At 42.0% G+C, this 22,577-nt stretch overlaps 3 protein-coding genes across 6 annotated transcripts in view; 2 read left to right on the forward strand and 1 right to left on the reverse strand.

Annotated features, from left to right (window-relative positions):
- ADK (adenosine kinase) overlaps positions 1 to 345 on the reverse strand; it is a 499,563-nt gene extending 499,218 nt beyond the window's left edge. The window contains exon 1 of one of the 2 annotated variants that reach the window (XM_059053172.2): positions 155 to 345. In XM_059053172.2, coding sequence (XP_058909155.1) covers positions 155 to 219 — 65 coding nt within the window. In that variant the 5' untranslated portion in view covers positions 220 to 345. The remainder of the gene's footprint in view (positions 1 to 154) is intronic. The other variant, XM_059053179.2, reaches the window with a different exon arrangement.
- Positions 5 to 22,577, forward strand: part of AP3M1 (adaptor related protein complex 3 subunit mu 1) — a 24,040-nt gene continuing 1,467 nt past the window's right edge. The window contains exons 1-9 of one of the 3 annotated variants that reach the window (XM_067025329.1): positions 5 to 56; positions 602 to 741; positions 11,587 to 11,862; positions 12,558 to 12,729; positions 16,231 to 16,368; positions 18,418 to 18,503; positions 19,396 to 19,529; positions 20,407 to 20,614; positions 22,328 to 22,472. In XM_067025329.1, the coding sequence (XP_066881430.1) occupies positions 35 to 56; positions 602 to 741; positions 11,587 to 11,862; positions 12,558 to 12,729; positions 16,231 to 16,368; positions 18,418 to 18,503; positions 19,396 to 19,529; positions 20,407 to 20,614; positions 22,328 to 22,472 (1,321 nt within the window). In that variant the 5' untranslated portion in view covers positions 5 to 34. Of the gene's footprint in view, positions 57 to 435; positions 1,213 to 10,573; positions 10,669 to 11,586; positions 11,863 to 12,557; positions 12,730 to 16,230; positions 16,369 to 18,417; positions 18,504 to 19,395; positions 19,530 to 20,406; positions 20,615 to 22,327; positions 22,473 to 22,577 lie in introns of those variants that run through there. The other 2 variants (XM_059053165.2, XM_067025330.1) reach the window with 2 other exon arrangements.
- On the forward strand, positions 4,846 to 8,471 carry LOC131750561 (TNFAIP3-interacting protein 2-like). The gene has a single exon (XM_059053163.2). It carries the CDS (start codon positions 4,846 to 4,848, stop codon positions 6,136 to 6,138), a length of 1,293 nt encoding a protein of 430 aa, XP_058909146.1. The 3' UTR covers positions 6,139 to 8,471.

A 22,577-nucleotide genomic window follows, 5' to 3' on the forward strand; every position in this document is an offset into this window, starting at 1 on the left:
AGCCAGGAGGGCAGCCACCCGAGCAACTGGTCGCATGTGTTGGCCCCATGCCGGCGGTGAGGATACCACCCGGCGCCTCAGTCGCGCAACCCCACGTGGTCCCTGGTTAGCAGCAGGCACAGTCACCCTCCACCCTATGTCAGGTAGCGCTCACCTCAGCGTTCGAGGCGCCTCCACCTTCAGCTTTTTGGGCTTCGGCTCCTCCTCAGCCGCTGCCATTTTCGCGCTCCCACCTCACTTAACCTCCAGCGCTCGCCCCACCCATTCGGTTCTCGAAGGCCCCGCCCCCTCTCACATCACCTCCTCCTTGTCTCGAAACCCCGCCCCTCTCGGCTCCTCCCAGTTCGTGCCTCTCCCAGCCACAGCCATTTGGCTCTACCTCTCGGCCTCACCCATTGGCTAGTACATAGCTGCTCCTAACCCCGCCCTCCTGACGGTAGGGACACCCTGACTGGTTTAGGCTGCGGATGAGCGCCTAAGTCCAGAAGAGGTGAAAGCTCCCATTCATCTAGACTCTGGATGATCTAGAAGATTATATCCTAAAATTCAAAAGACGTCTTCCTCCTCATTCAACGTCTTCTCATTCATTTACTCTTTCCAGTACTGTTGGTTACTTTGAAGCTGTTAGTCAGGCAATCTATCCGGCATCCCAACTCCGGGGTCCTCACGATTTTCTCAGCTGCCTCGGCCTCCGTCCGGAGAGGATCCCGCGTCGAATCATTGACTGGCTCAGGAGTCGGGGTGAGTGTGAGGGGCTAGGGGTTTGCGGACAGGGTGGCATCACGAAAACTGGGACGTAGGCTGAATAGCTCGGGCTCCGGTCTGCAGTCTGGGATGCAAGAGCGTCTCCGGTGCTGTGGACCGGGGCCGCGCCTCCTTTCCGGCCTTCCGGTCTTGCCAGCTGGGCCGGAAGGGAACGGTGCACCTGCAGTCCAGTGTTCTCAGGCCCTGAGGCTCAAGAGGTTCAGGCTCATTGGGGTCCCTCACCGTGCTCTGATGCGGGGAAAAGGTCTTGTCACCCACGGAGAGCTGAAGAACCTACGACTCGGACCTCAGCCCCAGGCTTCTGCTGTGGGGGACAAAATCCTTAACTGTCCTGAGCGGACGTCCTGTTAGAGGGTGGCGCCTGGATGAGCCTGGGGTAATGCGGGGAGGACGGTGTTGCACTTCTTCGGAAACGAGTTGATAGGACTGTAAACTGAGGAGGTGACAGTGAGTATGGAAGAGTGATAAACGATGTGCTTGGTTGGATTTGGTGGATTTGGATTGAACCCGAAGCTGAAGCTTAAGAACTTGATACCTCTATAAAACTAGGAGTCCTCACATGAGAAGGAGGAATTTTGTGGAGCTTGGAATATATCGAGTTTGAAACAGTAGTTTAGGTGGAGATGAAAGAGAAGTTTATTTTTTTAAAAAAAAAAGCCTGATAAATAAGCCAGGAAGAAACTTTTCAGGGGAGAGCCAAGACAGGTGAAGTTCCGTATAATTTGGTAAGAAGTATTTGTTTTGTTTTGGGGAAACTTATCAGTGACATGAAATGTTGCAGGGATCAAAGGAGGAAGTTGAAGTCTGAGAATAGGTCGTTGGATTTGATGGTTAGGAAGTCATTGGGCCATTTGAGAGAACTGCTTTAATAGAGTCAATTATTGAGAGGAGAGACTGCAAGTGTAGACTAATGCTTCTTCGTTTGGAGCATGAAGTGAAAGATGGTTGGCAAGGTCCCTAAAAGGTTTGGGGTTTGTTTTGTGTGGGAGCAGAAAGCAAGTAACTAATGTATAAGACTAAACATTCAAGAAACAGGAGATAAGACCTGGGAAGAGAGGAAAGGGGATGGGATCAAAATTACAAGTGGAAAAATTAGTGTTAGAAAGAACGGAGGACACTTTCATTTGAGACCATAGGAAAAGTGGAGGATTGAAATGAATGAAAAATTACCTGAATCTTAACATACCTTTAGTAGGAATGCTCTCTTGGCAATAAGGTTAGCTTTTCTTACTGAATCTTAGGATTTTACAATGTTTTTAAACAGTCAACATAATAGACTATTGAAGTTCCCTGCAGACTAGATATATTTAAGTAGCTCAATAATATTTCAATTCACACATAACGAATGGTATTTGTAGAGAAGAGGAATTCACTCTCTCTCAACAAATGACCTTCTCTCCTATTACACAGAGAAAATAGAAGCCATCATCTTCTTGCAACCAAATATACAAATCTGCTTCCCTTCTGCTTAAAGAGGAAAAAGTGTCCCTTCTCCTTAGGGAAGGCAAATCCTTTCACCTAGTTTCCCAGTGCCATCCTCTCCTACCTTCTCACGGTCTTTTTTTTTTTTTTTTGGTTAAGTTATTTCCTCTCTCCAATTCATCAGCCTTTACCCTTCTACTCACATTTTTCCTTCAGCATTTAAAAATATTCTTCCTTAACTTTATGAACTAGTCCCATTTATTTTCTTGTCTTTTCCTCTCCTTCATAGCTATAGTTCTTGAATGTATCATCTACTCTCATCTCTTTTTCCAACTTCTTGCTATTTATTTCTCAGCCCACTGCAGTGTATCTTGTTTCCACCATTCCTCTGAGCTACCACTGAAACTGCCCTTACTAAGATCACCAAATGGCCTCTATGTGTTAAATTGTACATTCTCATCAGGCTGGAAACTTGCTTCCTTTGAGGCCAAAAAAAAAAAATCATACTTTTATGTATAAAGCACAGGTATTTATGGTACATAAAGAGGTGTACAGAAATATTCTGTGGTATTAAAATTTTATAGAGGAGGGGCGTGAGTGAAGGGGAGTCTGAAAAGTCACCTTAGAATGCAATAATGAAAGTTGAGAAACACTGTAAAATAACAGATATTTTCAGTTTTCCTTGTAGCTTGACCTCTTTGTGCCATTTAAAATGTTTACCACTCCTTTTTTCTGGAAACACACTAATATACTCTGGTTACTAAACTCCGCCCCCCCCCTCTTTTTTTTCTTATCCCTCTTCAGCCACATCGTCTCAGTCTTTTTCCAGGTCCACTTTCTTGACCCACATGCTACTCAGATTTTGAAGTTCCTTCCATAGGTTCTCTTCTACTATACACATTCTCTCTTTGTAATTTTAGTCTCCTTATAGTTATATTTTGCATTAATAAAAAATCATGATTGCAGTACTCACAAACCTATCTCCAGTTTGGCTTCTCTCTGAAGCACCAGACCTATATATACAGTGGTCTTTTGAATATATCCATTGGGGTCAAATACATCCAGAATTGGGTCAGATTGTATAGGACCAGGGCTGAATCCCTTGTTTTCCCTCTCATCTCCACTGCCTGTTCCCCACCCCCCAAACTTTTCTCAACCCTAAATGTTTCTCTTATCTTTTCATTTTACTCCATCCCTATTATCAACACTCTAGTCTAGACCACCACATAAGTCTTCTCTCAACTAGTATCACAATATTCAGTTGCCCAATTATCACAGTTTCCACAGTGCGATCTTAAAACTGTAAATTGGGTTGCATGAATCCCCTGTGTAAAACCATAAAAAATGATTTTACATTTCACTGAGAATAAACTGAACCAATCTCTGCTTATCTTCTTCTCCATTCTCATCTCATCACTTCCATCCTCCTTCTGAAGTTGCTAAATTTGTACTGGATTTCTTTGTCTTATGTTCTTTCTCACCTTGAAGCCTTGTGGATTTTTATAGCACACTGTTTTTCCCCTATCATCTTACTGTAGCAAATTGTTTGCCTTCTTTGCTGAACTCTAAATGCTGTGAGTTCAGGGACTCTTATTTTGTTCACCTTGTATCCCCATTGCTTAATATATAAAACTTTCAAAACTGTTGAATGAACGGGGTCAAAATATTGGTTAAAAATCAGAATAGCTAGATTATTTTCTTGTTTCATTCTCTCACCTTAGATACAGGCCCTTCTATGCCTCCATTCTGTTATATACAGAAGGAATACATTTTCTTTTTTAGACACTCTCTTCCAAGGATATTTTGACTATTGTAATTGCACTGCTTGTGAACCATCAGGGTGAGTGTGTTCAACATTCAGTAAAGAGGGTTTATGAAGTATTTAAGCTGCAGTCAAAGCTCTGATGGAACTGCCTCTGAACACAGTTTCTTAAGTGGCTTTAAAATAAGCTTGGAGAAGTCTGTTTTCTGACTCAGAAGTCACTAGAAATGAAAAGATAGTTGTGGTGGTAGCTTTCCCAGAAAGTTTTATTAAAATAATGAAAGAGGGCTTCCCTGGTGGCGCAGTGGTTGAGAATCCGCCTGCCGAAGCAGGGGACACGGATTCGTGCCCCGCTCTGGGAAGATCCCACATGCCGCGGAGCGGCTGGGCCCGTGAGCCATGGCCGCTGAGCCTGCGTGTGCGGAGCCTGTGCTCTGCAACGGGAGAGGCCACAACAGTGAGAGGCCCGCGTACCGCAAAAAAAAATAATAATAATAATAATAATAATAATGAAAGAAATAACTGCAACTACTCAAAGGATAAGTAGCTAAAGAAACAAGCAAATTTTACACTGCTGCATGTGGTATTTGTTTTTTTGCATTAGGCCCTTGTTCTTAATATGGATAGAAGAAATAAGCTTTCTTTTCCTATAATAGAAGGTTATGATGGGTTTTGAAGCTAAGCACTGTTGAAAGCTACAAGTGCTGTGCTTTCATCTCAGCACTGAGAACAACTGCAATAAATCCAGATGGCAGTTTAACTTACTCTATTCTTCTGAGACATGAACTACTGCCAATGAAAACAACTTTGGTGGAAACTTTTCCTGGAAAGAATTTTTCACCAGCTTAAGAGGATGAGTAGGAATCTGGCCGCTCACATAAAGAAACTACAAAGTGATGTCTTCTGGGAGCGCGGGGTCCGGCGAGCGGGAGGGCGCCCCGCGCGCTGCTGCCGCGCTCTGCGGCCTGTACCACGAGGCGGGACAGCGGCTGAGGCGCCTGCAGGACCAGCTGGCCGCCCGGGACGTCCTCATAGCGCGCCTCCGCGCCCGTCTGGCCGCGCTCGAGGGGGACACAGCGCCGTCGCTCGTGGACGCGCTGCTGGAGCAGGTGGCGCGCTTCCGGGAGCAGCTGCGGCAGCGGGACGGCGGCGCCGCGGAGGCCGCGCTGCGCCAGGAAATCGAGAGACTTTCCAGGCAGCTAGAAGAAAAAGAGAGGGAGACGCAGAAGCTGATGAGCCGGCCGGAGCGGGAACAGGAGAAGGAAGTGGCCCTGCTGAGGAGAAGCGCGCCACAGAAGGGGCGGGCCCGGGCCGCCAGCGACGTTCTGTGCCGCTCCTTGGCCGACGAGACCCATCAGCTGCGGAGGACTCTGGCCGCCACCGCCCACATGTGCCAGCATCTGGCCAAGTGTCTGGATGAACGCCAGCGCGCACAGGGCGACGCGGGGGAGAGGAGCCCTGAGCCAGCGTGTGCAGATGGGGACGGCTCTGTCCACGCGGTTGTTGAGAAGTTACGGGAGGAGAATCGACTGTTGAAGCAGAAGGTGACTCACGTGGAAGACCTCAATGCCAAGTGGCAGCGCTACGACGCCAGCAGGGACGAGTACGTGAGGGGGCTCCACGCACAGCTGAGGGAGCTGCAGGCCCCCCTCGAGCCTGAGAGGCCCTCCCCGCCCGAGCTGATGAGGAAGGAGATCTCCCGGCTCAATGCACAGTTGGAGGAGAAAATCAACGACTGTGCAGAAGTGAGGCGGGAGCTGGCGGCCGCGAGGAGGGCCCGGGACGCTGCGCTGGAGCGGGTGCAGATGCTGGAGCAGCAGATCCTCGTGTACAAGGACGACTTCACGTCGGAGAGGGTCAACCGGGAGCGGGCTCAGAGTCGGATCCAGGAGTTGGAGGAACGGGTGGCCTTGCTGCAGCACCAGGATCCTCGAGAGCCAGGCTCTTGCCGGATTCACACTGGGGACAAAGCTGCCGGGTACTCAGAGACTGACGCTTCGGAGCTTGTGGCACCCGGTGGCTGGAGGCCTGGGAGGGGATCCCAGCGGCCAGAACTCCCCGCGGAGGGCGGGAGCCCCGGAGCAACCCAGAGAGGCCAGGGGGACCTTCAGTGCCCTCACTGCCTGCAGTGCTTCAGCGACGAACAGGGGGAGGAGCTCTTCCGGCACGTGGCCGAGTGCTGCCAGTGAGCCCGCGGGGGCCGCCCGGCCCGGGGGCGCGGCGGGCGCTCTCAGCGCTCAGCATCCAGATGCGGGGCCCCCAGAACAGGCTGGGGTGCTCCTGAGCCTTCCCCTTGGTCCCCCTTGGGTCAGGGGGCACTTCTGGAGGGGCTGGAGGTTGAGGTGGGGTTGGGAGCAGTCGTGCCCAGGAGGCCTCAGCCTCGCCTCTGGTGTGGGGTTTGACGTCCGAAGCTGTCAGGCCGAGGCCGTGCGAGACGCGGCGTGGGGTTCTCCCGGGCCCGCGGGACAGCCCTGCCCCAGCCGCACCTGGGGACGCTGCAGCTCACTGGGACGAGGTGGCTGCCCGTGGGAGGTGTGCCCCTGCCCACCAGGAGGCGTGCACAGCCGAGCACCGTGCCTGCGCTGAAATAAGGCTGCACTGCAAGAGTGTGTGCTGCATATCTGGAACTTAAACGTGTTCACGGTCACATTACCTATTTTTGTAATAAATGCACTTGCTGCGGCGACTGAGTGCGCGCTGGGGGCTGGGGTGCAGGGACCACCTGGGCCCCAGCTGCACCAGCCGGTGGGGAGAAACACACTTTCTCACTGCTTGTCTGTCACCTGTTTGTTTGTTTGTTAGGGCATCCCAAGGTGGGGGGGTCAGCGGGAGTCCAGCCCGCCCAGCACTTGGCCGTCGGCCTGTGTCAGCTCCAGCCAGGATGTGAAGGGCTGGGAGTGAGGCAGCAGGAACTTGCCTGGTGAAGGCGAGTGAGAGGCTTGAAGGGCAAGGACTGCGTGCCTAGTCCCGGCGGGGTCAGGGCGGTGTGACCCAAGTGAACCCTCAGGACAGTCGCAGGAGGTAAGTACTTCTGCCCATCGTCCTGAACACAGGCGTGGAAGGTGAGGCACAGAGGGGTAAGGTCACTTGCCCAAGGTCACGGTAGCAGGGGACACAGCTAGCGTGTAAACCCAGGCCATCTGGCTCCTGAGCCCACGTCCTACTTCCCAGCATGTGGAGGAGCTGCTGGCACGGTGAAGGGCCAGCATGGGGTGCGTGCGCTGTCACCCTCTCCGCTGGCGAAGTCAGTCCTCCTCCAGTTGTCAGTCCGTGCGGCGTGGGTGCTAGAACGTCACAGGAAGCCTCTGTCTCACTGTCCTGAGGAGTTGGAGGAGTTTGGAAATAGATGGGGACCTCCGGAGAGAAGGGAGCTGCAGAAGAGGGGGAGCCCTCAAATCCTTGGCTGACCCCTGAGCTGTGCAAGCTTGGCGTAGGGCTCCAAGAGTCCCGAGGCAGGAACAGCGGCTGGAAGGCAGGGTGTGCTGAGCAGAGCTCCCAGCGGCTGTCCACTGTAGGGCGGCACTTCTGAAGTTGAGTCCCTTGGGGTTAGAGGGGCTGGAAAACCTTGGTTTTCCTTTGAAACCCTCGAAGGGCCACATTTTAGGAGTAAAGTTGACATCTTAGGGCCAAAACAAAACAGCCCTGCTCTTCCAGGCAGCCAACCAGTAATTCACTGGCCTGTTGGAACAAAATCCGGCTTTCTTCAGAGCCAGGACCTTGTACTATATTAACCACAGTCCAATATACAGTAAAAAATACTAGACATATGGAAAAAAAGGCATAATGAAGATATATTCACACACACACACAAAGATATATTCACACAAATACAAGCTAACAAAAATTTATATCCAGCAGATTGTACGACAAGAAAAAAGTATACTATGGAAATTACTCAGGCTAGAGGGAAATGATTCTGGATAAAAACAAACATAGAAGGGAATGAAGAACACGGGAATGGGGACGTCCCTGCTCACGCAGTGGCGAAGACCCCGCGCTTCCAACGTAGGGGGCCTGGGTCAGGGAACTAGATCCCACATGCATGCTGAAACTAAGAGTTCGCATGCCACAACTAAGGAGCCCACGTGCCGCAACTAAGGAGCCCGTGACTTAGACTTGGCGCAACCAAATAAATTTTTTTTTTTTTTTTTTAAAAGAGCATGGGAATGGGTAGATTTCAATGACTATTGACTGTTTAAAACAATAATGTTGGGCTTCCCTGGTGGCGCAGTGGTTAAGAATCTGCCTGCCGATGCAGGGGACACGGGTTTGAGCCCTGGTCTGGGAAGATCCCACATGCCGCGGAGCAACTAAGCCTGTGCGCCACAACTACTGAGCCTGCGCTCTAGAGCCCATGAACCACAGTTACTGAGTCTGTGTGCCACAACTACTGAAGCCTGTGCGCCTAGAGCCTGTGCTCCGCAACGAGAAGACACTGCAATGAGAAGCCCGCGCACCGCAACCACGAGTGGCCCCTGCTCGCCTCAACTAGGGAAAGCCTGCGCGCATCAAAAGACCCCAAGGCAGCAAAAAACCCCAAAAAACAAAAAACAATGTCTTGAGGGTTTTAAAACATGCAAATGTGACCACAAGAACTTTCTAGGTGAGGGATGGGAGTGTTTAATGAACTTACACAAGTGTAAGGTTTTTGTGTTGATCTGTGGTGGACTAATGAACTAAGGAAACAATCTCTAGGGTAACCACTAAAGTAATGAAAATATCTAATTAGAAAGTTAATAGGACAGAAAAATAATGTTTTTATTAATCCAAAGCAAGACAAGTTAGGAGAACCAAAAGGATAAAGGAGAGACGAGGCAAAGAGAAAGCAGCTGGAAGATGGTAGACTTAACCAACTGTATCCGTAACTACATTAAAAATAAATGGATGGTGGGATAGGGAGGGTGGGAGACGCAAGAGGGAGGAGATACGGGGATACACGTATAGCTGATTCACCTTGTTATATGGCAGAAACTAACACAGCATTGTAGAAGAATTATATTCCAATAAAGATGTTAATAAAAATAAAAAAAAAAAAAAAAAAAAAAAAAAGAAACTACAAAGTCACTTGCTTCAAGAATAAGCAGCTTTTTTAGGGTATATTGTGGCAATGGAGTACCACAGATCCATGTGAACTACACTTTCTTTAGGATGAATAGTTTAAGAAGATAACCTATGTCAGCTCTGTTAAATATAATTTCTGGGCTAAATAATTTATTAGAATACATTTTGGCTCCTAACTAAACAAGAGGCATATCCTTGAACTCTTCCTCTTAAATTATAAGCTCAAACAGCACATTTGCTGCCCAGTCCAATATGATAACAGCTAGCTCCGTGTAGTTATTTAAATTTAAATTAATTAAAATTAAAACTTAAGTACCTCCATTGCATTAGCCATATTTCAAGTGCTCACATATGACTAGTGGCTGCTGTATCGGACAGCACAGATAGAGGACATGTCCATTATTGCAGTAAATTGTACTGGACACTGATGCAATAGAGTGTGTTCCTGATAATTAGTTTCTAAGAGACAGGTAAGAACAAGAACTCAAGATTCAGCTGGATCTGGGTTTGACTCCTAGCTCTGATACTTATTGTATCATCTTAGATAATTGACTTATCATTTCCAAGACTTTATTGTCTTATCTGTAAAATGGGCATAAGAACAGTATTTACAGCATTGTGTTGTGAGGATTAAATAAGATAATATAAGAAAAGTGCCTAGGATAGTGTTTGGCCCACAGTAAGTACTCAATTTTAGTTATTATTAATTCATTTATTTTTAATGAATAAAATACTTTGAATGAAGCTGAAAATTAATTATTGTGAAGGATGCCGTATTCCATAGGGGGCTCACCTGAAGTGCTCAAATCTGGGTCTCATTGAGTTGATTCCAATGTTCCACTTTAAATCGTACTTTATATTTCAGATGAAAATTTTATTCCACAAAAGGCATCCTAATGCAAATTTAGTTGCAGATCTTATTGCTGGGTACTCCTGTTCTATTTTTTTACAGTGTATCAGAGAACAGAGGTTAAAAGTCAGTAGGTTCTCTGTATTCCAGTGACACTAGTTTAACACTCAAATAGAAACTGACACAAAGCAAACCTATTAAACAAAGCATCTGACTAGATAAAGTGGAAAGATTTAGGAGGTTCCAGATATTAATCCGGAAAAATTTAGTAGGTCCAAAGCCTGAGTTATCAGCATTTATTGCTGCCATCTCAGGTTGATTACTTGGCTAAATAGAGATAGATGCCTTTGAACAAAGAAACATTTTCTTTTTCTAATAAACTGGAACCCTAAACTATCAATATTAACAGCATCCATACTTTATTAATACAATAATTGCTAAAGCACATCTTAGTAATTAGAATTATTTACTTAATAACTATTGAACAGTCACCAAATGGGAAGAGGAAATCATCACCAAATAGTCTTTAAATGTCAACTGCTTTCATTAAGTAAATGACTTCCTATAAAAAGAATTGGTCAGGTTGATGTCATTGTTTACTGTGTCAGTAGAATTGAATGAATTCATTCTGGAAACTCTTCCTTTCCTCTTTGGAATTTATCTTCATGCATAGAAATTATTATATTCATAGATTTTATATTCTTTCTCCTTAGGCTACATTTATCATTCACTACTGTAATTTTGAATGAATGGACCAGTAAACACCTGATACTGATGTTATCTATATAAAAGAAAGGAGCAAGTTAAGGTAATTAGATATTTGTCCACTGTCTCCCATATTACAAGGACAATAAACTTTTTATTTGAAGCATAACTAATACTCAGAGAAGTATACAAGCATAACATAAAGCCCAATGAATTATCACAAAATGAACACAACTTGTAACCATCATCTAGATCAAGAAATAAAACATTACCCACACCTTAGGAGACCAACCCTGTTCCTTAGTCATCACCCCCACTCTCCTTCCTAAAAGAAACCATTTGATTTCTCAAACTATAGATTAGCTTTGTCTGTTCTAGAACTTCACATAAATAGAATCATACTGTATATATCCTTTTGTGTCTGGCTTTGTTCAATATTGTGTTTGTAAGATTCATCCATATTTGTTTCATGTAGCAATAGTTTATTCATTTTCATTGCTGTGTATTTCCCTTTAATAATACACTAGTTTATTTTCCCGTTGTACTATTAATAAATAATAATAGTTTTCACTATTTTTTTATTTTATTTTTATTTATTTATTGTTTTTGCGGTACGCGGGCCTCTCATTGCTGTGGCCTTTCCCGTTGCGGAGTACAGGCTCCGGACGCGCAGGCTTAGCGTCCATGGCTCACGAACGCAGCTGCTCCGCGGCATGCGGGATCCTCCCGGACCGGGGCACGAACCCGTATCCCCTGCATCGGCAGGCAGACTCTCAACCACTGCGCCACCAGGGAAGCCCCAACCTTGCATTCTTGAATAAATCCCTCTTGGTCAGGGTTATAATCTTTTTTATATTTTGCTGGATTCAGTTTGCTAGTATTTTGTTGAGGATTTTTATACCTATAGTCTTAACTGATATTGGTCTGTAGTTTATTGTATTGCCTTTGTGGTTTTGGTGTCCAGTTAATACAAGGATACTTTTTTGGTATATACTAAATCTAAACGTTTTTCCTCCCCCAGAAAATGATCCACAGTCTATTTCTCATAAACTGTTCCGGTGACATATTTCTCGAGAAGCACTGGAAGAGTGTTGTGAGCCAGTCTGTCTGTGATTATTTCTTTGAAGCTCAAGAGAAAGCAGCTGATGTTGAAAATGTACCACCTGTTATTTCAACACCTCACCACTACCTCATCAGTATCTATCGGGATAAGCTTTTCTTTGTCTCTGTCATACAGACTGAAGTGCCACCTCTCTTTGTAATTGAGTTCCTACATCGAGTTGCTGATACTTTTCAGGTTGGTTATTCATCAGATATTTTGAATTTGAATTATCCAAGTTATATTATGATTATATTCTTTAAATACCCAGTTTTTGATGTGTAGTCTGTCTCTCTGTCTCTCCCTCTTCTTTTCAACTAAGCATAAGTTCATAAACATAAACCTTTTTAGTAGGGCATACAGTAGTACACATGGTGCTCCAGTTACTGTTTTAGAAGAACAAAACAATCTCATGGTCATGGAAGCTGTATTTTTTGTTTAATGTATTATAAATTATGTCATTAGGAAATAATAGTGCCCTCCACATACAGTTCTCTGAATAGTACCACGGTTTTTACTGGTTATGAAATCTTCTAATACTTACACTTTATTTTTTTCTTGTCTTGCTGAATAATACCAATAATTTTAAACTGATCTTTGTTTTTTGGAGTACCTAATCGGGGCAAATGAAGTTTATAGTTCACATTCTGTTTCAACATTTCAGTGTACTTTCTGGCATAACATGTAATAGGAATTCAATTCAGTTTAAAAATATTAAGGAAATATTGAGAAATAGTATATAGAACTATGGAGGTTTTTTCCCTCTGTTTTACATATTTTCAGCATCTTAAACAATGAATTACGCTACTGTAAGCTTACCCTTTAGAACAAAAAGTATTTAGCAAGCCTGTCTTCATGTCTTCCATTGTGCAATGTTATGTACATTTTGTTAGGACTATTTTGGTGAGTGTTCGGAGGCTGCAATTAAGGATAATGTGGTCATAGTATATGAGCTCTTGGAAGAAATGTTAGACAATGGATTTCCACTGGCTACTGAATCTAACATTTTGAAAGAATTGATTAAACCACCAACAATTCTGCGTTCTGTCGTCAACTCTATTACAGGTAAGGTGAAACACACTCTGTTAGGAACTGAGCCATTAAAACTTCATGAACAATTCATTTTTGCTTATGATCTGGCAGATTATTAAGGTAGTCCATTTTGGCCAGAATTATAGTTAGTAATAATGTTAAAATGGTTGCATATTTCTTTTCATGAAAAGAGACTGTATCTTAAATGATACAGAACTTTTGGTTATTACTCTTCTGTTATTTTGCTACAAGACTACAAAAATATTATTACTGTTGTTTAACACTAACCAGTAAGACTGAATAAATTATCCCAGTTAATCATAAAGAAACCAATGTAGTGACGGCTGTTAACTATTGTGGTAATCATTTTGTAGTATATACATATATCAAATCATTATGTTGTGTACCTTAAACTAATACAATGTTATATGTCAATTATATCTCAGTAAAGCTGGGAAAAAAAATAAAATAAAAAAAGCATTATAAAACTGGCATTATGCTGCATACCCCACAATTACTAGAGTATAGAAAATTTAAGACTGCACCACAGAGTACATGCCATCTCCTCCAAGTCTTTATTTTGTACATATAGAAGATATATTAAAAAGAAAAAATTAGTCTATTTGTGAGACTTCATGCATTGTAGGCCTTGTATTTGTGTTACAAACTTCTAATTTTGGTTTAATTCTTAAGTGTAGCTAGAAATTAGGTACATCCAGAGGACGATATACTTTTGAAAGTATCAAAGTCTTCTAGAGAAAGATTTATGTGAAATGTTATATGTCACTTCAGCTATACTGTCCACCATTGCAAGCCCCTTTCCAAGTGCAGTGACCTAAAAAAATGGGGTAAGAGAGGTCTATAAGAAAGTGATCAGTCCTTTATTCATCCTCTGGGCAAGACTGAGTATCAGGAGAAATTTAAGGAAAGATAAGATGGGGTGTCTTTGCTCCTAAAATGTAAACTCTGGATGAGAAACTGGAAAAAAAAATTAAAACACATAAATAACAGTATAAGATTTTGAAAAGCAATTCCATACTTCATAGATAGTGTAGTGACACTGGAGGGTACACATGATGTAATACTAAATGGAAAAAAAAACAGGAACTTCCCTGGCAGTCCATTGGTTAGGACTTCTTGCTTTCACTGCTGGAGCCCAGGTTCAGTCCCTGGTTGGGGAACTAAGATTGCACAAGCTGTGCAGCGTGGCCAAAAAAGAAAAAAAAAAAAAAAACACAACCATAAAAAGTTACTCTTAATTATACATAAATATTCCCACAAAAAATGTTCTAAAGTTTATAATACCATCTCCAGCTAAGGAACTACATATTATCTTTATTTTTGCATTATACTTTCTGATTTCCAAAATGAACATGTATTTTATAGTCAGGAAAAAATCAGTGAAATATAAAATTTTTTAAAATTGATTATTTTTTTTTATAGTTATTTATTTTATTTTTATTTATTTAGCTGCTCCGGATCTTAGTTGCAGCACACGGGATCTTTAGTTGCGGCATATGGGATCTTAGTTGCAGCGTGCGGGCTTCTTAGTTCCTGCATGTGGGCTTCTTAGTTGCTGCATATGGACTCTTAGTTGCAGCATGCATGCAGGATCTAGTTCCCTGACCAGGGATCGAGCTCGGGCCCCCTGAACTGGGAGCACTGAGTCTTAACCACTAGACCACCAGGGAAGTCCCATAAATGGATTGTTAAGGCAATACATTATAAAGATCAAGAGAGTGGTTCAGTGGATAAAGTAACCTCTCCTGAACTGTAGTGGGTGACCCTAGGACAGGGTCCTGGAGAATCAACAGAATTTAGGAAGAGAGGGAGGAATAAGAACATTCTTCATAGATGGAACTGTACAAGAAAAAACACACAGTGAAAAATCTTGAATTGTATTAACCTGTTTAACAGAAGGAGAGCTGTTTTTCAGTTGAGTAGTGAGATAAAATTAAAAAGTTAAGTTGAGGAAGTCCTGGAATGCTAGTCTAAATATTTAGCTTTAATCATAAAGCCAGTGGGGAAACATTTAAAGTTTTAGAACAGGAAGGTTAAAGCAGTGTTTTTAGAAAATTCTGGAAGGCAACAGGGTTGGAGACAGGAATACCAACCATAATTACACTACAAAGTTGTATGTGTACTTTGACTGCAACTACAATAGAACACGTGTTTGAACTGCCCAAGTCCACTTAAAGTCAGATTGTTTTCAATAAATACATATTATAGTACTACACAAGCCGGAGTTGGTTGAATCTGTTGATGCAGAACCATGTGTACAGAACACCAACTATAAAATTATACATGGATTTTCAACTGCACAGGGATCAGCACCCCTAGACCCTGTGTTGTTCAAGGGTCAACTGTGTATTTTTATTTATTATTTTTAATAAATTTTTTTATTTATTTAGGCTTCATTGGGTCTTCGTTGCTGCGCGTGGGCTTTCTGTAGTTGCAGCGAGCAGGCTCTTATTGCGGTGGCTTCTCTTGTTGCAGAGCACAGGCTCTAGGCACACAGGCTTCATTAGTTGTGGCACACGGGCTTCAGTAGTTGTGGCACACAGGCTTAGTTGCTCCGAGGCACGTGGGATCTTCCCAGACCAGTGATCGAACCCGTGTCCCCTGCATTGACAGGCGGATTCTTAACTACTGCGCCCACCAGGGAAGTCCCAAGGGCCAATTGTATATTTTAAAGTGAAATCTGAAAAAAGCAAAATTATCAAAATAGAAAAAAATAATAAATGCAACCTGTTTTGAGGGAAATGTTTAAAGAAATATACCAAAATGTTAATGGTAGTTGTATTTTGGTGATAGGAAGATAGATTTTTTTTAGCTACTTTTCTGAACTTTTCACATGTTGTTATTATTAAGCATGTACTACTTTTGAGTTGGAAAAGTAAATTAACCATAATGTTAAATATGTCACAGCTCAAGGGTGTATGTTTTGGACAACCAGACTTATTTTCAGACATATGTCAGTTTACCAGGAAATTAGCCAGATTTTGAACATTAGCCATATTGCATGTGGGTATGCTGACCTTAAAATGGGAAACGGCCAGAGTATGTTCTTCAGCCAGTTAACTCTGCTTGGCGGCATCTCATGTATAATTTAAGCTGAATACCAAATGGCCTACTTATCACTCTGTATTCTCAGTGCAGACATTTTATCAGCAGAGGGTTTTGAAACAACCAGCCTCTTTTTTTCATTAGAGGTAGCAGGATGAGATTCTGTTGTTGAGCCACTGGAATTAGGTTAGGTTACTGTTAACACACAGGAAGCAAAAGATAAGTAAATGAATTTAACCTGGTTTGTCAGATAGACACAGGACCACATGGCCTATTTCTGTCTTCTAGAAATTTGATCACATTGGTATGGATATGTCTCTGACAATTCTGTAAACCATCCACAACTTCAGTGGAGAAAAACGCAAACACTAAAGAAGCAGCTAAAGTACTTGAGTTTTTTTTCTGTTAAGAGCTTTTCTGATGAGCATCTTATGTGTTAGCTTTGCTTTGTGTTTTTCCGGTTTCTAGGCAGTAGTAACGTTGGGGACACACTCCCCACCGGGCAGCTGTCCAACATCCCATGGCGCCGAGCAGGGGTAAAGTACACAAACAATGAAGCCTATTTTGATGTCGTTGAAGAAATAGATGCAATTATAGATAAATCAGGTAATTGTGTGCATATTATCTTATCAGGGAAAAAACAGTTCAGTTGACATAAGCTGAATAGAAACCGAAATCCCTTGGCAGTATGCATTTCAGTGGAAAGGCATTCATTTTCACATGTTTATTTTGTCCAGAGGTGTCATATTATTTTCATAACCTCTAGTTGAGAAATGCCAAACCTTTGTAAATCAGATTTCATGCCACCTTACTTTAAACCTATTATTACCCTATATTCATTTCCATCTTGCCATTTATTCACTTTAATATTTGTGTATCTGCTATGCACCATACTTTTTGCTACCTCTTTATGTGCAGTCCTTCTAGTAAAGACCCCAGACTAAAGAACAGTACTGTATTAGAATCATAACGTTTTATTAAAAACATCTAGTCCAACCTTCACATTTTATACATGGGGAAACTGAGGCTTAGAAGAGTTAGGTATTAAGTAATCTTTTCAAGGTCACACAGCTAGTTGGTGTGTGAATATGAGTTACTGTGAATTATAGACACTATCTCTACAGTGAGTGCCCTTTTTATTATAAAATTCCATTGTATGGAATAATAGCTGTACTGTTAAAGAATAATGGCTCCTATTTCTTAAAAGTTAACAGCTAGCTTAGTCCATTTCATTAGAAACTTGGCTAATTTTATTTAAAATATTTTAACAATAAATCAAAGTTAAAATATTTTAAATAAAATTAGCCAAGTTTCTAATGAAATGGACTAAAGCTAGCTGTTAACTTTTAAGAAATAGGAGCCATTACAAACAATAAATGCTGGAGAAGGTGTGGAGAAAAGGGAACCCTCATACACTGTTTGTGGGAATGTAAATTGATACAGCCACTATGGAGAACAGTATGGAGGTTCCTTAAAAAACTAAAATTAGAACTACCATACAACCCAGCAATCCCACTACTGGGCATATACCCTGAGAAAACCATAATTCAAAAAGAGTCATGTACCACAATGTTCATTGCAGCTCTATTTACAATAGCCAGGACATTGAAACAACCTAAGTGTCCATCAACAGATGAATGGATAAAGAAGATGTGGCACATATACAATAGAATATTACTCAGCCATAAAAAGGAACGAAATTGAACTATTTGTAGTGAGGTGGATGGACCTAGAGTCTGTCATACAGAGTGAAGTAAGTCAGAAAGAGAAAAACAAATACCATATGCTAACACACATATATGGAATCTTAAAAAAAAAAAAAGTCATTAAAATATTTTAATTTTGAAAACAAAAACACTAATTTGAAAAGATATATGCACCCCAGTGTTCATAGCATGATTTACAATTGCCAAGATATGGAAGCAACCTAAGTGTTCATCAACAGATAAATGGATAAAGAAGATGTATACACAGTGGAATACTACTCAGCCATAAAAAATAAAGAAATTTTGCTATTTGCAGCAATACGGATGGACTTGGAGGTCATTATGCTAAGTGAAATAAGCCAGATAAAGACAAATACTATATGATATCACTTATATGTGGACTCTAAAAAAATACAACAAAACTATTGAATTTAACAAAAAAGCAGCAGACTCACAGATATAGAGAACAAATTAGTGGTTACCATTGTGGGGTGGGGTGGGAGAATGGGAGATGCAAACTATTGGGTATAAGAGAAGCTCAAGAATGTATTGTACAACACAGGGAATATAGCCAATGTTTTATAATAACTGTAAATGGAAAGTAACCTTTAAAAATTGAATAATTTTTTTTTAATTTTAAAAATCACTGGAAAAAAATATTTTACCTTCACATCCAGCAGTCTTACAAGGTTGACGCTATAAAGATAGGGACAGGTTTGATTTTCCTTAGAATTATCATATTCTAACCAGAGATAGGTACAGGCCATGGCACTCAGTAAAGAAGCTATCTGAACTAGTGTAATGGGTTCTCTGTCCACTAACCTTTTAGTAGATGTGCCAAGCTTCAGTATGTCTGACACCCAGGAGATATCTTCATTACTTCAGATAGTGATAGCTCTAGTAAAGATGCAGATTCCAGTGATGCTATCACCTTTGTTTCTTTCTTTAGGATCTACAGTCTTTGCAGAAATTCAGGGGGTAATTGATGCTTGCATTAAGCTATCTGGAATGCCTGACCTTTCCCTTTCTTTCATGGTAAGTTTTGTTCTCCTGTTTTGTAGCTCCTTGCAAGCCTAATACATGTGAAGTACTAAATGAAATGATAAATACTGAGACATGTTTGTTTTAGATTGCAAAGGATTATCTAAGAAATATTCTTAACAGCTTCCAAAGACAGTAGCTTACATGATGAGCATTGCCTTTATGGAAAAGCTGAGGAGGGTTTTTTGCCTCTGAGTATGCTAGAAGTAGCTTAAATGGCTGGCTGGCGTCTGCAAATGTGCGGTGCTGCTTTTCCTGAATTATTACATGCTTTGTTGATATGAAAGGACATTGATCTTCTGCATCTTTTTTTTGTGTGTGTGTGGTACGCGGGCTTCTCACTGTTGTGGCCTCTCCTGTTGCGGAGCACAAGCTCCGGACGCACAGGCTTAGCGGCCATGGCTTACGGGCCCAGCCGCTCCGCAGCATGTGGGATCCTCCCGGACCGGGTCACAAACCCGTGTCCCCTGCATCAGCAGGCAGACTCTCAACCACTGCGCCACCAGGGAAGCCCCTTTTGCATCATTTTAGATACAGCATGATACACTACTAAGAACCATAAAGAGAACTGAGCTCCGATGCTATCTCTGCCTCTAACTTGTCCTGAGCTCTTTGAACCTCAGTTTTTTCATCTATGAAATGGAAATGATACCACTCACATTTTCTGCTTCATAAAGTTATTGAAATTCAAATAAAATAATGTATATAAAATATTTGCAGACTTTAAAGCATTGTGAAACTGTAAAGTTGTGTTGATGTGATCATAACAAACTCTTACATGACTGCTCTATCTTGATGAAGCATATTAATTTCTCATAATATCTGAATTAGAGTTGCAATATTCATTATACTTTATAAATATAGTTGTCTTCTGTTTCCCTGGCAGAACCCGAGGCTTCTAGATGATGTCAGCTTCCACCCCTGCATCCGGTTCAAGCGTTGGGAATCTGAAAGAGTTTTGTCATTTATTCCTCCAGATGGAAACTTCCGACTCATATCATACCGTGTCAGCTCACAAAAGTATGTTGATGCATCAATCAGAATCTCCTGTCATATATCAGTGTACTGCATAGAACTCACTTTTCCCTGTTTCATTCTAACAAGTTGGGTACTTGAATTCCTCATTGCTCCCTTTAGCCATTGCTCACCAGGAGACCCAGGAAGAACTGGTGAAAATGTGTGTCTAACATAATCAGTATACTTTGAATCTTAAAAGTATAGAGTAGTAGTAAATTAGACTGTAGTAAAAATATATACCTGAGAGCAAGCATTTTGGACCATGCATAACCTGGGCGAAACCATAAAGCCATGCGATAATTTTACTGTGGTCTATGGACGTCATGGCTGATAGAAGGAGACAGACTTACCTGTAATTCTCCAGGACATTGTTCAACTAACTGGCTTGAAGTCACTCTTCTCTGCACTGAAGTTTAAATGAATGATTTAAATGATTTAGCATTGTAGGTTGTAGCTGGTTTGTCCCTTGAAAATATCAGAAAGTATTTTGGGTAACATCAGAAGAGGACTTAAAAGCAGAGGAATTGTTTCTTGGCCCTTACCACATAGAAACTGATTTATTTAGTTTATATAATTTTAAATTATCTTTCTGTGGGATCTTAATTCATTTCTTTAAACTAGGACTATTTGCCCCAATTGTTTATACTATAATTAAGCTTCAGATTTCTATCTTGATTTGTATACTTACTGCTCAGAAATTGTATAATTCCTAGCAGAGTGGTTCCAGAACACTGTGCTATACTCAACCTGCCCTGGTACACATACTCTATCTGCAGTTCTGGGGGTATAGGATACTCTGGACTGAGGTTTTCAGGCCACCTCTGGAACTCACACTATTAATTGTATGTTTTTGTGGTTGTGTCTTTCTTTCTCTTTTTAGTCTAGTGGCAATACCAGTATATGTGAAACATAGCATCAGTTTTAAGGAGAACAGTTCTTGTGGTAGATTTGATATTACAATTGGACCAAAGCAAAATATGGGGAAAACTATTGAAGGAATCACAGTGACAGTTCACATGCCAAAGGTTGTGTTGAATATGAACCTGACACCAACACAAGGCAGCTATACATTTGATCCAGTTACCAAGGTACAGCCACCTAAAATCAAGAGTGAGCAAGTGTTTCTGCAATCTTTATTTTGTGCTTTGGGGATGTGGGGGGACAGAGGGAAGGGTCTAATGTCGTGGTTAAAATTAAAGTTCCTAACAAAACCTAGAATGCATACTGTGCTGTGCTTCTGCCACTGCCTGAAGAGGGAATCCTGCATCTGCTGCTGAGTCGACAAACAGAAAAGTGAGACTCATTCTTTCTTCCTTCAAAGTCTGCCTTTACTTATCCATTGATAATCCAGAGATTCACTCACTCTTCAGTGAGGAAGATGTCTCATAGAAGACTGTGATATAAATTTTGTCTTCCTTTAACAAACAAGGAAACTAAAGCTCTGAGGTCAAGTGACTTGCTCAAGGTTACACAGCTAGTTAGAGGCAAGGTTGGGATTCGAACCTAAAGCCATCTGGTAAAAAAATTTTTTTTAAGAGAAAAGCAGGGGCTTTCCTGGTAGCGCAGTGTTTGAGAGTCCACCTGCCGATGCAGGGGACACGGGTTCGTGACCCTGTCCGGGAAGATCCCACGTGCCACGGAGCGGCTGGGCCCGTGAGCCATGGCCGCTGGGCCTGCACGTCTAGAGCCTGTGCTCCACAACGGAAGAGGCCACAACAGTGAGAGGCCCGCGTACCGCCAAAAAAAAAAAAAAAAGAGAGAGAGAGAGAGAGAGAGAGAAAAGCATTATGTGGATATAATGATCTATTTATTGTTAATAGATATTATAATCTATTAATTGTTAAATTTTCTGTAGAAATTAAGACCTTTCTCTTCCTTTCTAATTTAAAAGCATTGTTTCATACTCTTCCACAGAGGATGTTGGCTAGGAAAGCTGCCTTCTCAACCTACATATATTTGCCTCTAGCAGAAGGATTTCAGAGAAATTGTAAAAGATGATTTTTCTCTCTGCTTCCTGCTTGGGTAAAAAATGATTATTTTCCTCAGTAGAGTCATTGAGCTACCTGGTAAATGAAAAGGGGTTGTTTTGGGGTTTGTTTGTTTTTTTTCAGTAAAATCACTGAATGTTAAAGATCATCTAATCCAATCCTGAGAATTTGAAGAATCTCCCCAGAGACCACACAGGACTGAGAAGTGAAGGGGGAGCTCCAAATCCCTGGCCCTTCACCCCAGCTTCAAACATGATAGCTTCACTTTCTCATCTGTTACTGAGCTTCCTCACTAAAGATTTCATTTGAACAAAGGGTTCCATCACTAAAAGTTTAAAAACACCAATTTAGGCCCATCTTCTTATTTTATGGAAAAATAAACTTAGGCCCAGAGATAAACAGTAAAGGTGGTATAGTGGAAAGAACATTTGATACCAGAGAGCTGTAGGTTCAAATCCCAACCTTGCCTCTAAGTAGCCGTGTGACCTTGAGCAAGTCATTTGACCTCAGAGCTTTAGTTTCGTGTGTTAAGACAAAATTTACATTACAGGAGTCTATGAGACAGCATATGAATAGTGCCAAGCCCAGTGCTATATCCAAAAGTAGATGCTTAACAAACATTGATTCGCTACCCTCACTCCATTCAGAGTAACAGAACTAATTAGTGATAAAACTCAGTGGAAATCCCAGGTCTGTTTCCAAGACACTGTGCTTTATTTTGTGCAGAAGTTTATGGTGTCTTTGCACCTTGTCTTTGAACATATGTCTTTAATAAATAGTTCAGAATGTTGTTGTTTTTTATGTCTTTTTAAGGTACTAACGTGGGATGTGGGAAAAATCACTCCACAAAAGCTCCCCAGTCTTAAAGGACTGGTAAATTTACAATCTGGAGCACCCAAGCCAGAAGAGAATCCAAGCCTCAACATACAGTTCAAGATCCAGCAGCTTGCCATTTCAGGTAAGGAGAAATTTGACTTGTGTTTAAGGGTAATTGAGTTTTGCTGAGGTCATCTACTAGGATCTTAGAAGGGTAACTGACATTCCATCTCTACAAAGAGCAACA

Source organism: Kogia breviceps, chromosome 2 (genome assembly GCF_026419965.1).
Source record: "Kogia breviceps isolate mKogBre1 chromosome 2, mKogBre1 haplotype 1, whole genome shotgun sequence".
Taxonomy (NCBI): Eukaryota; Metazoa; Chordata; class Mammalia; order Artiodactyla; family Physeteridae; genus Kogia; species Kogia breviceps.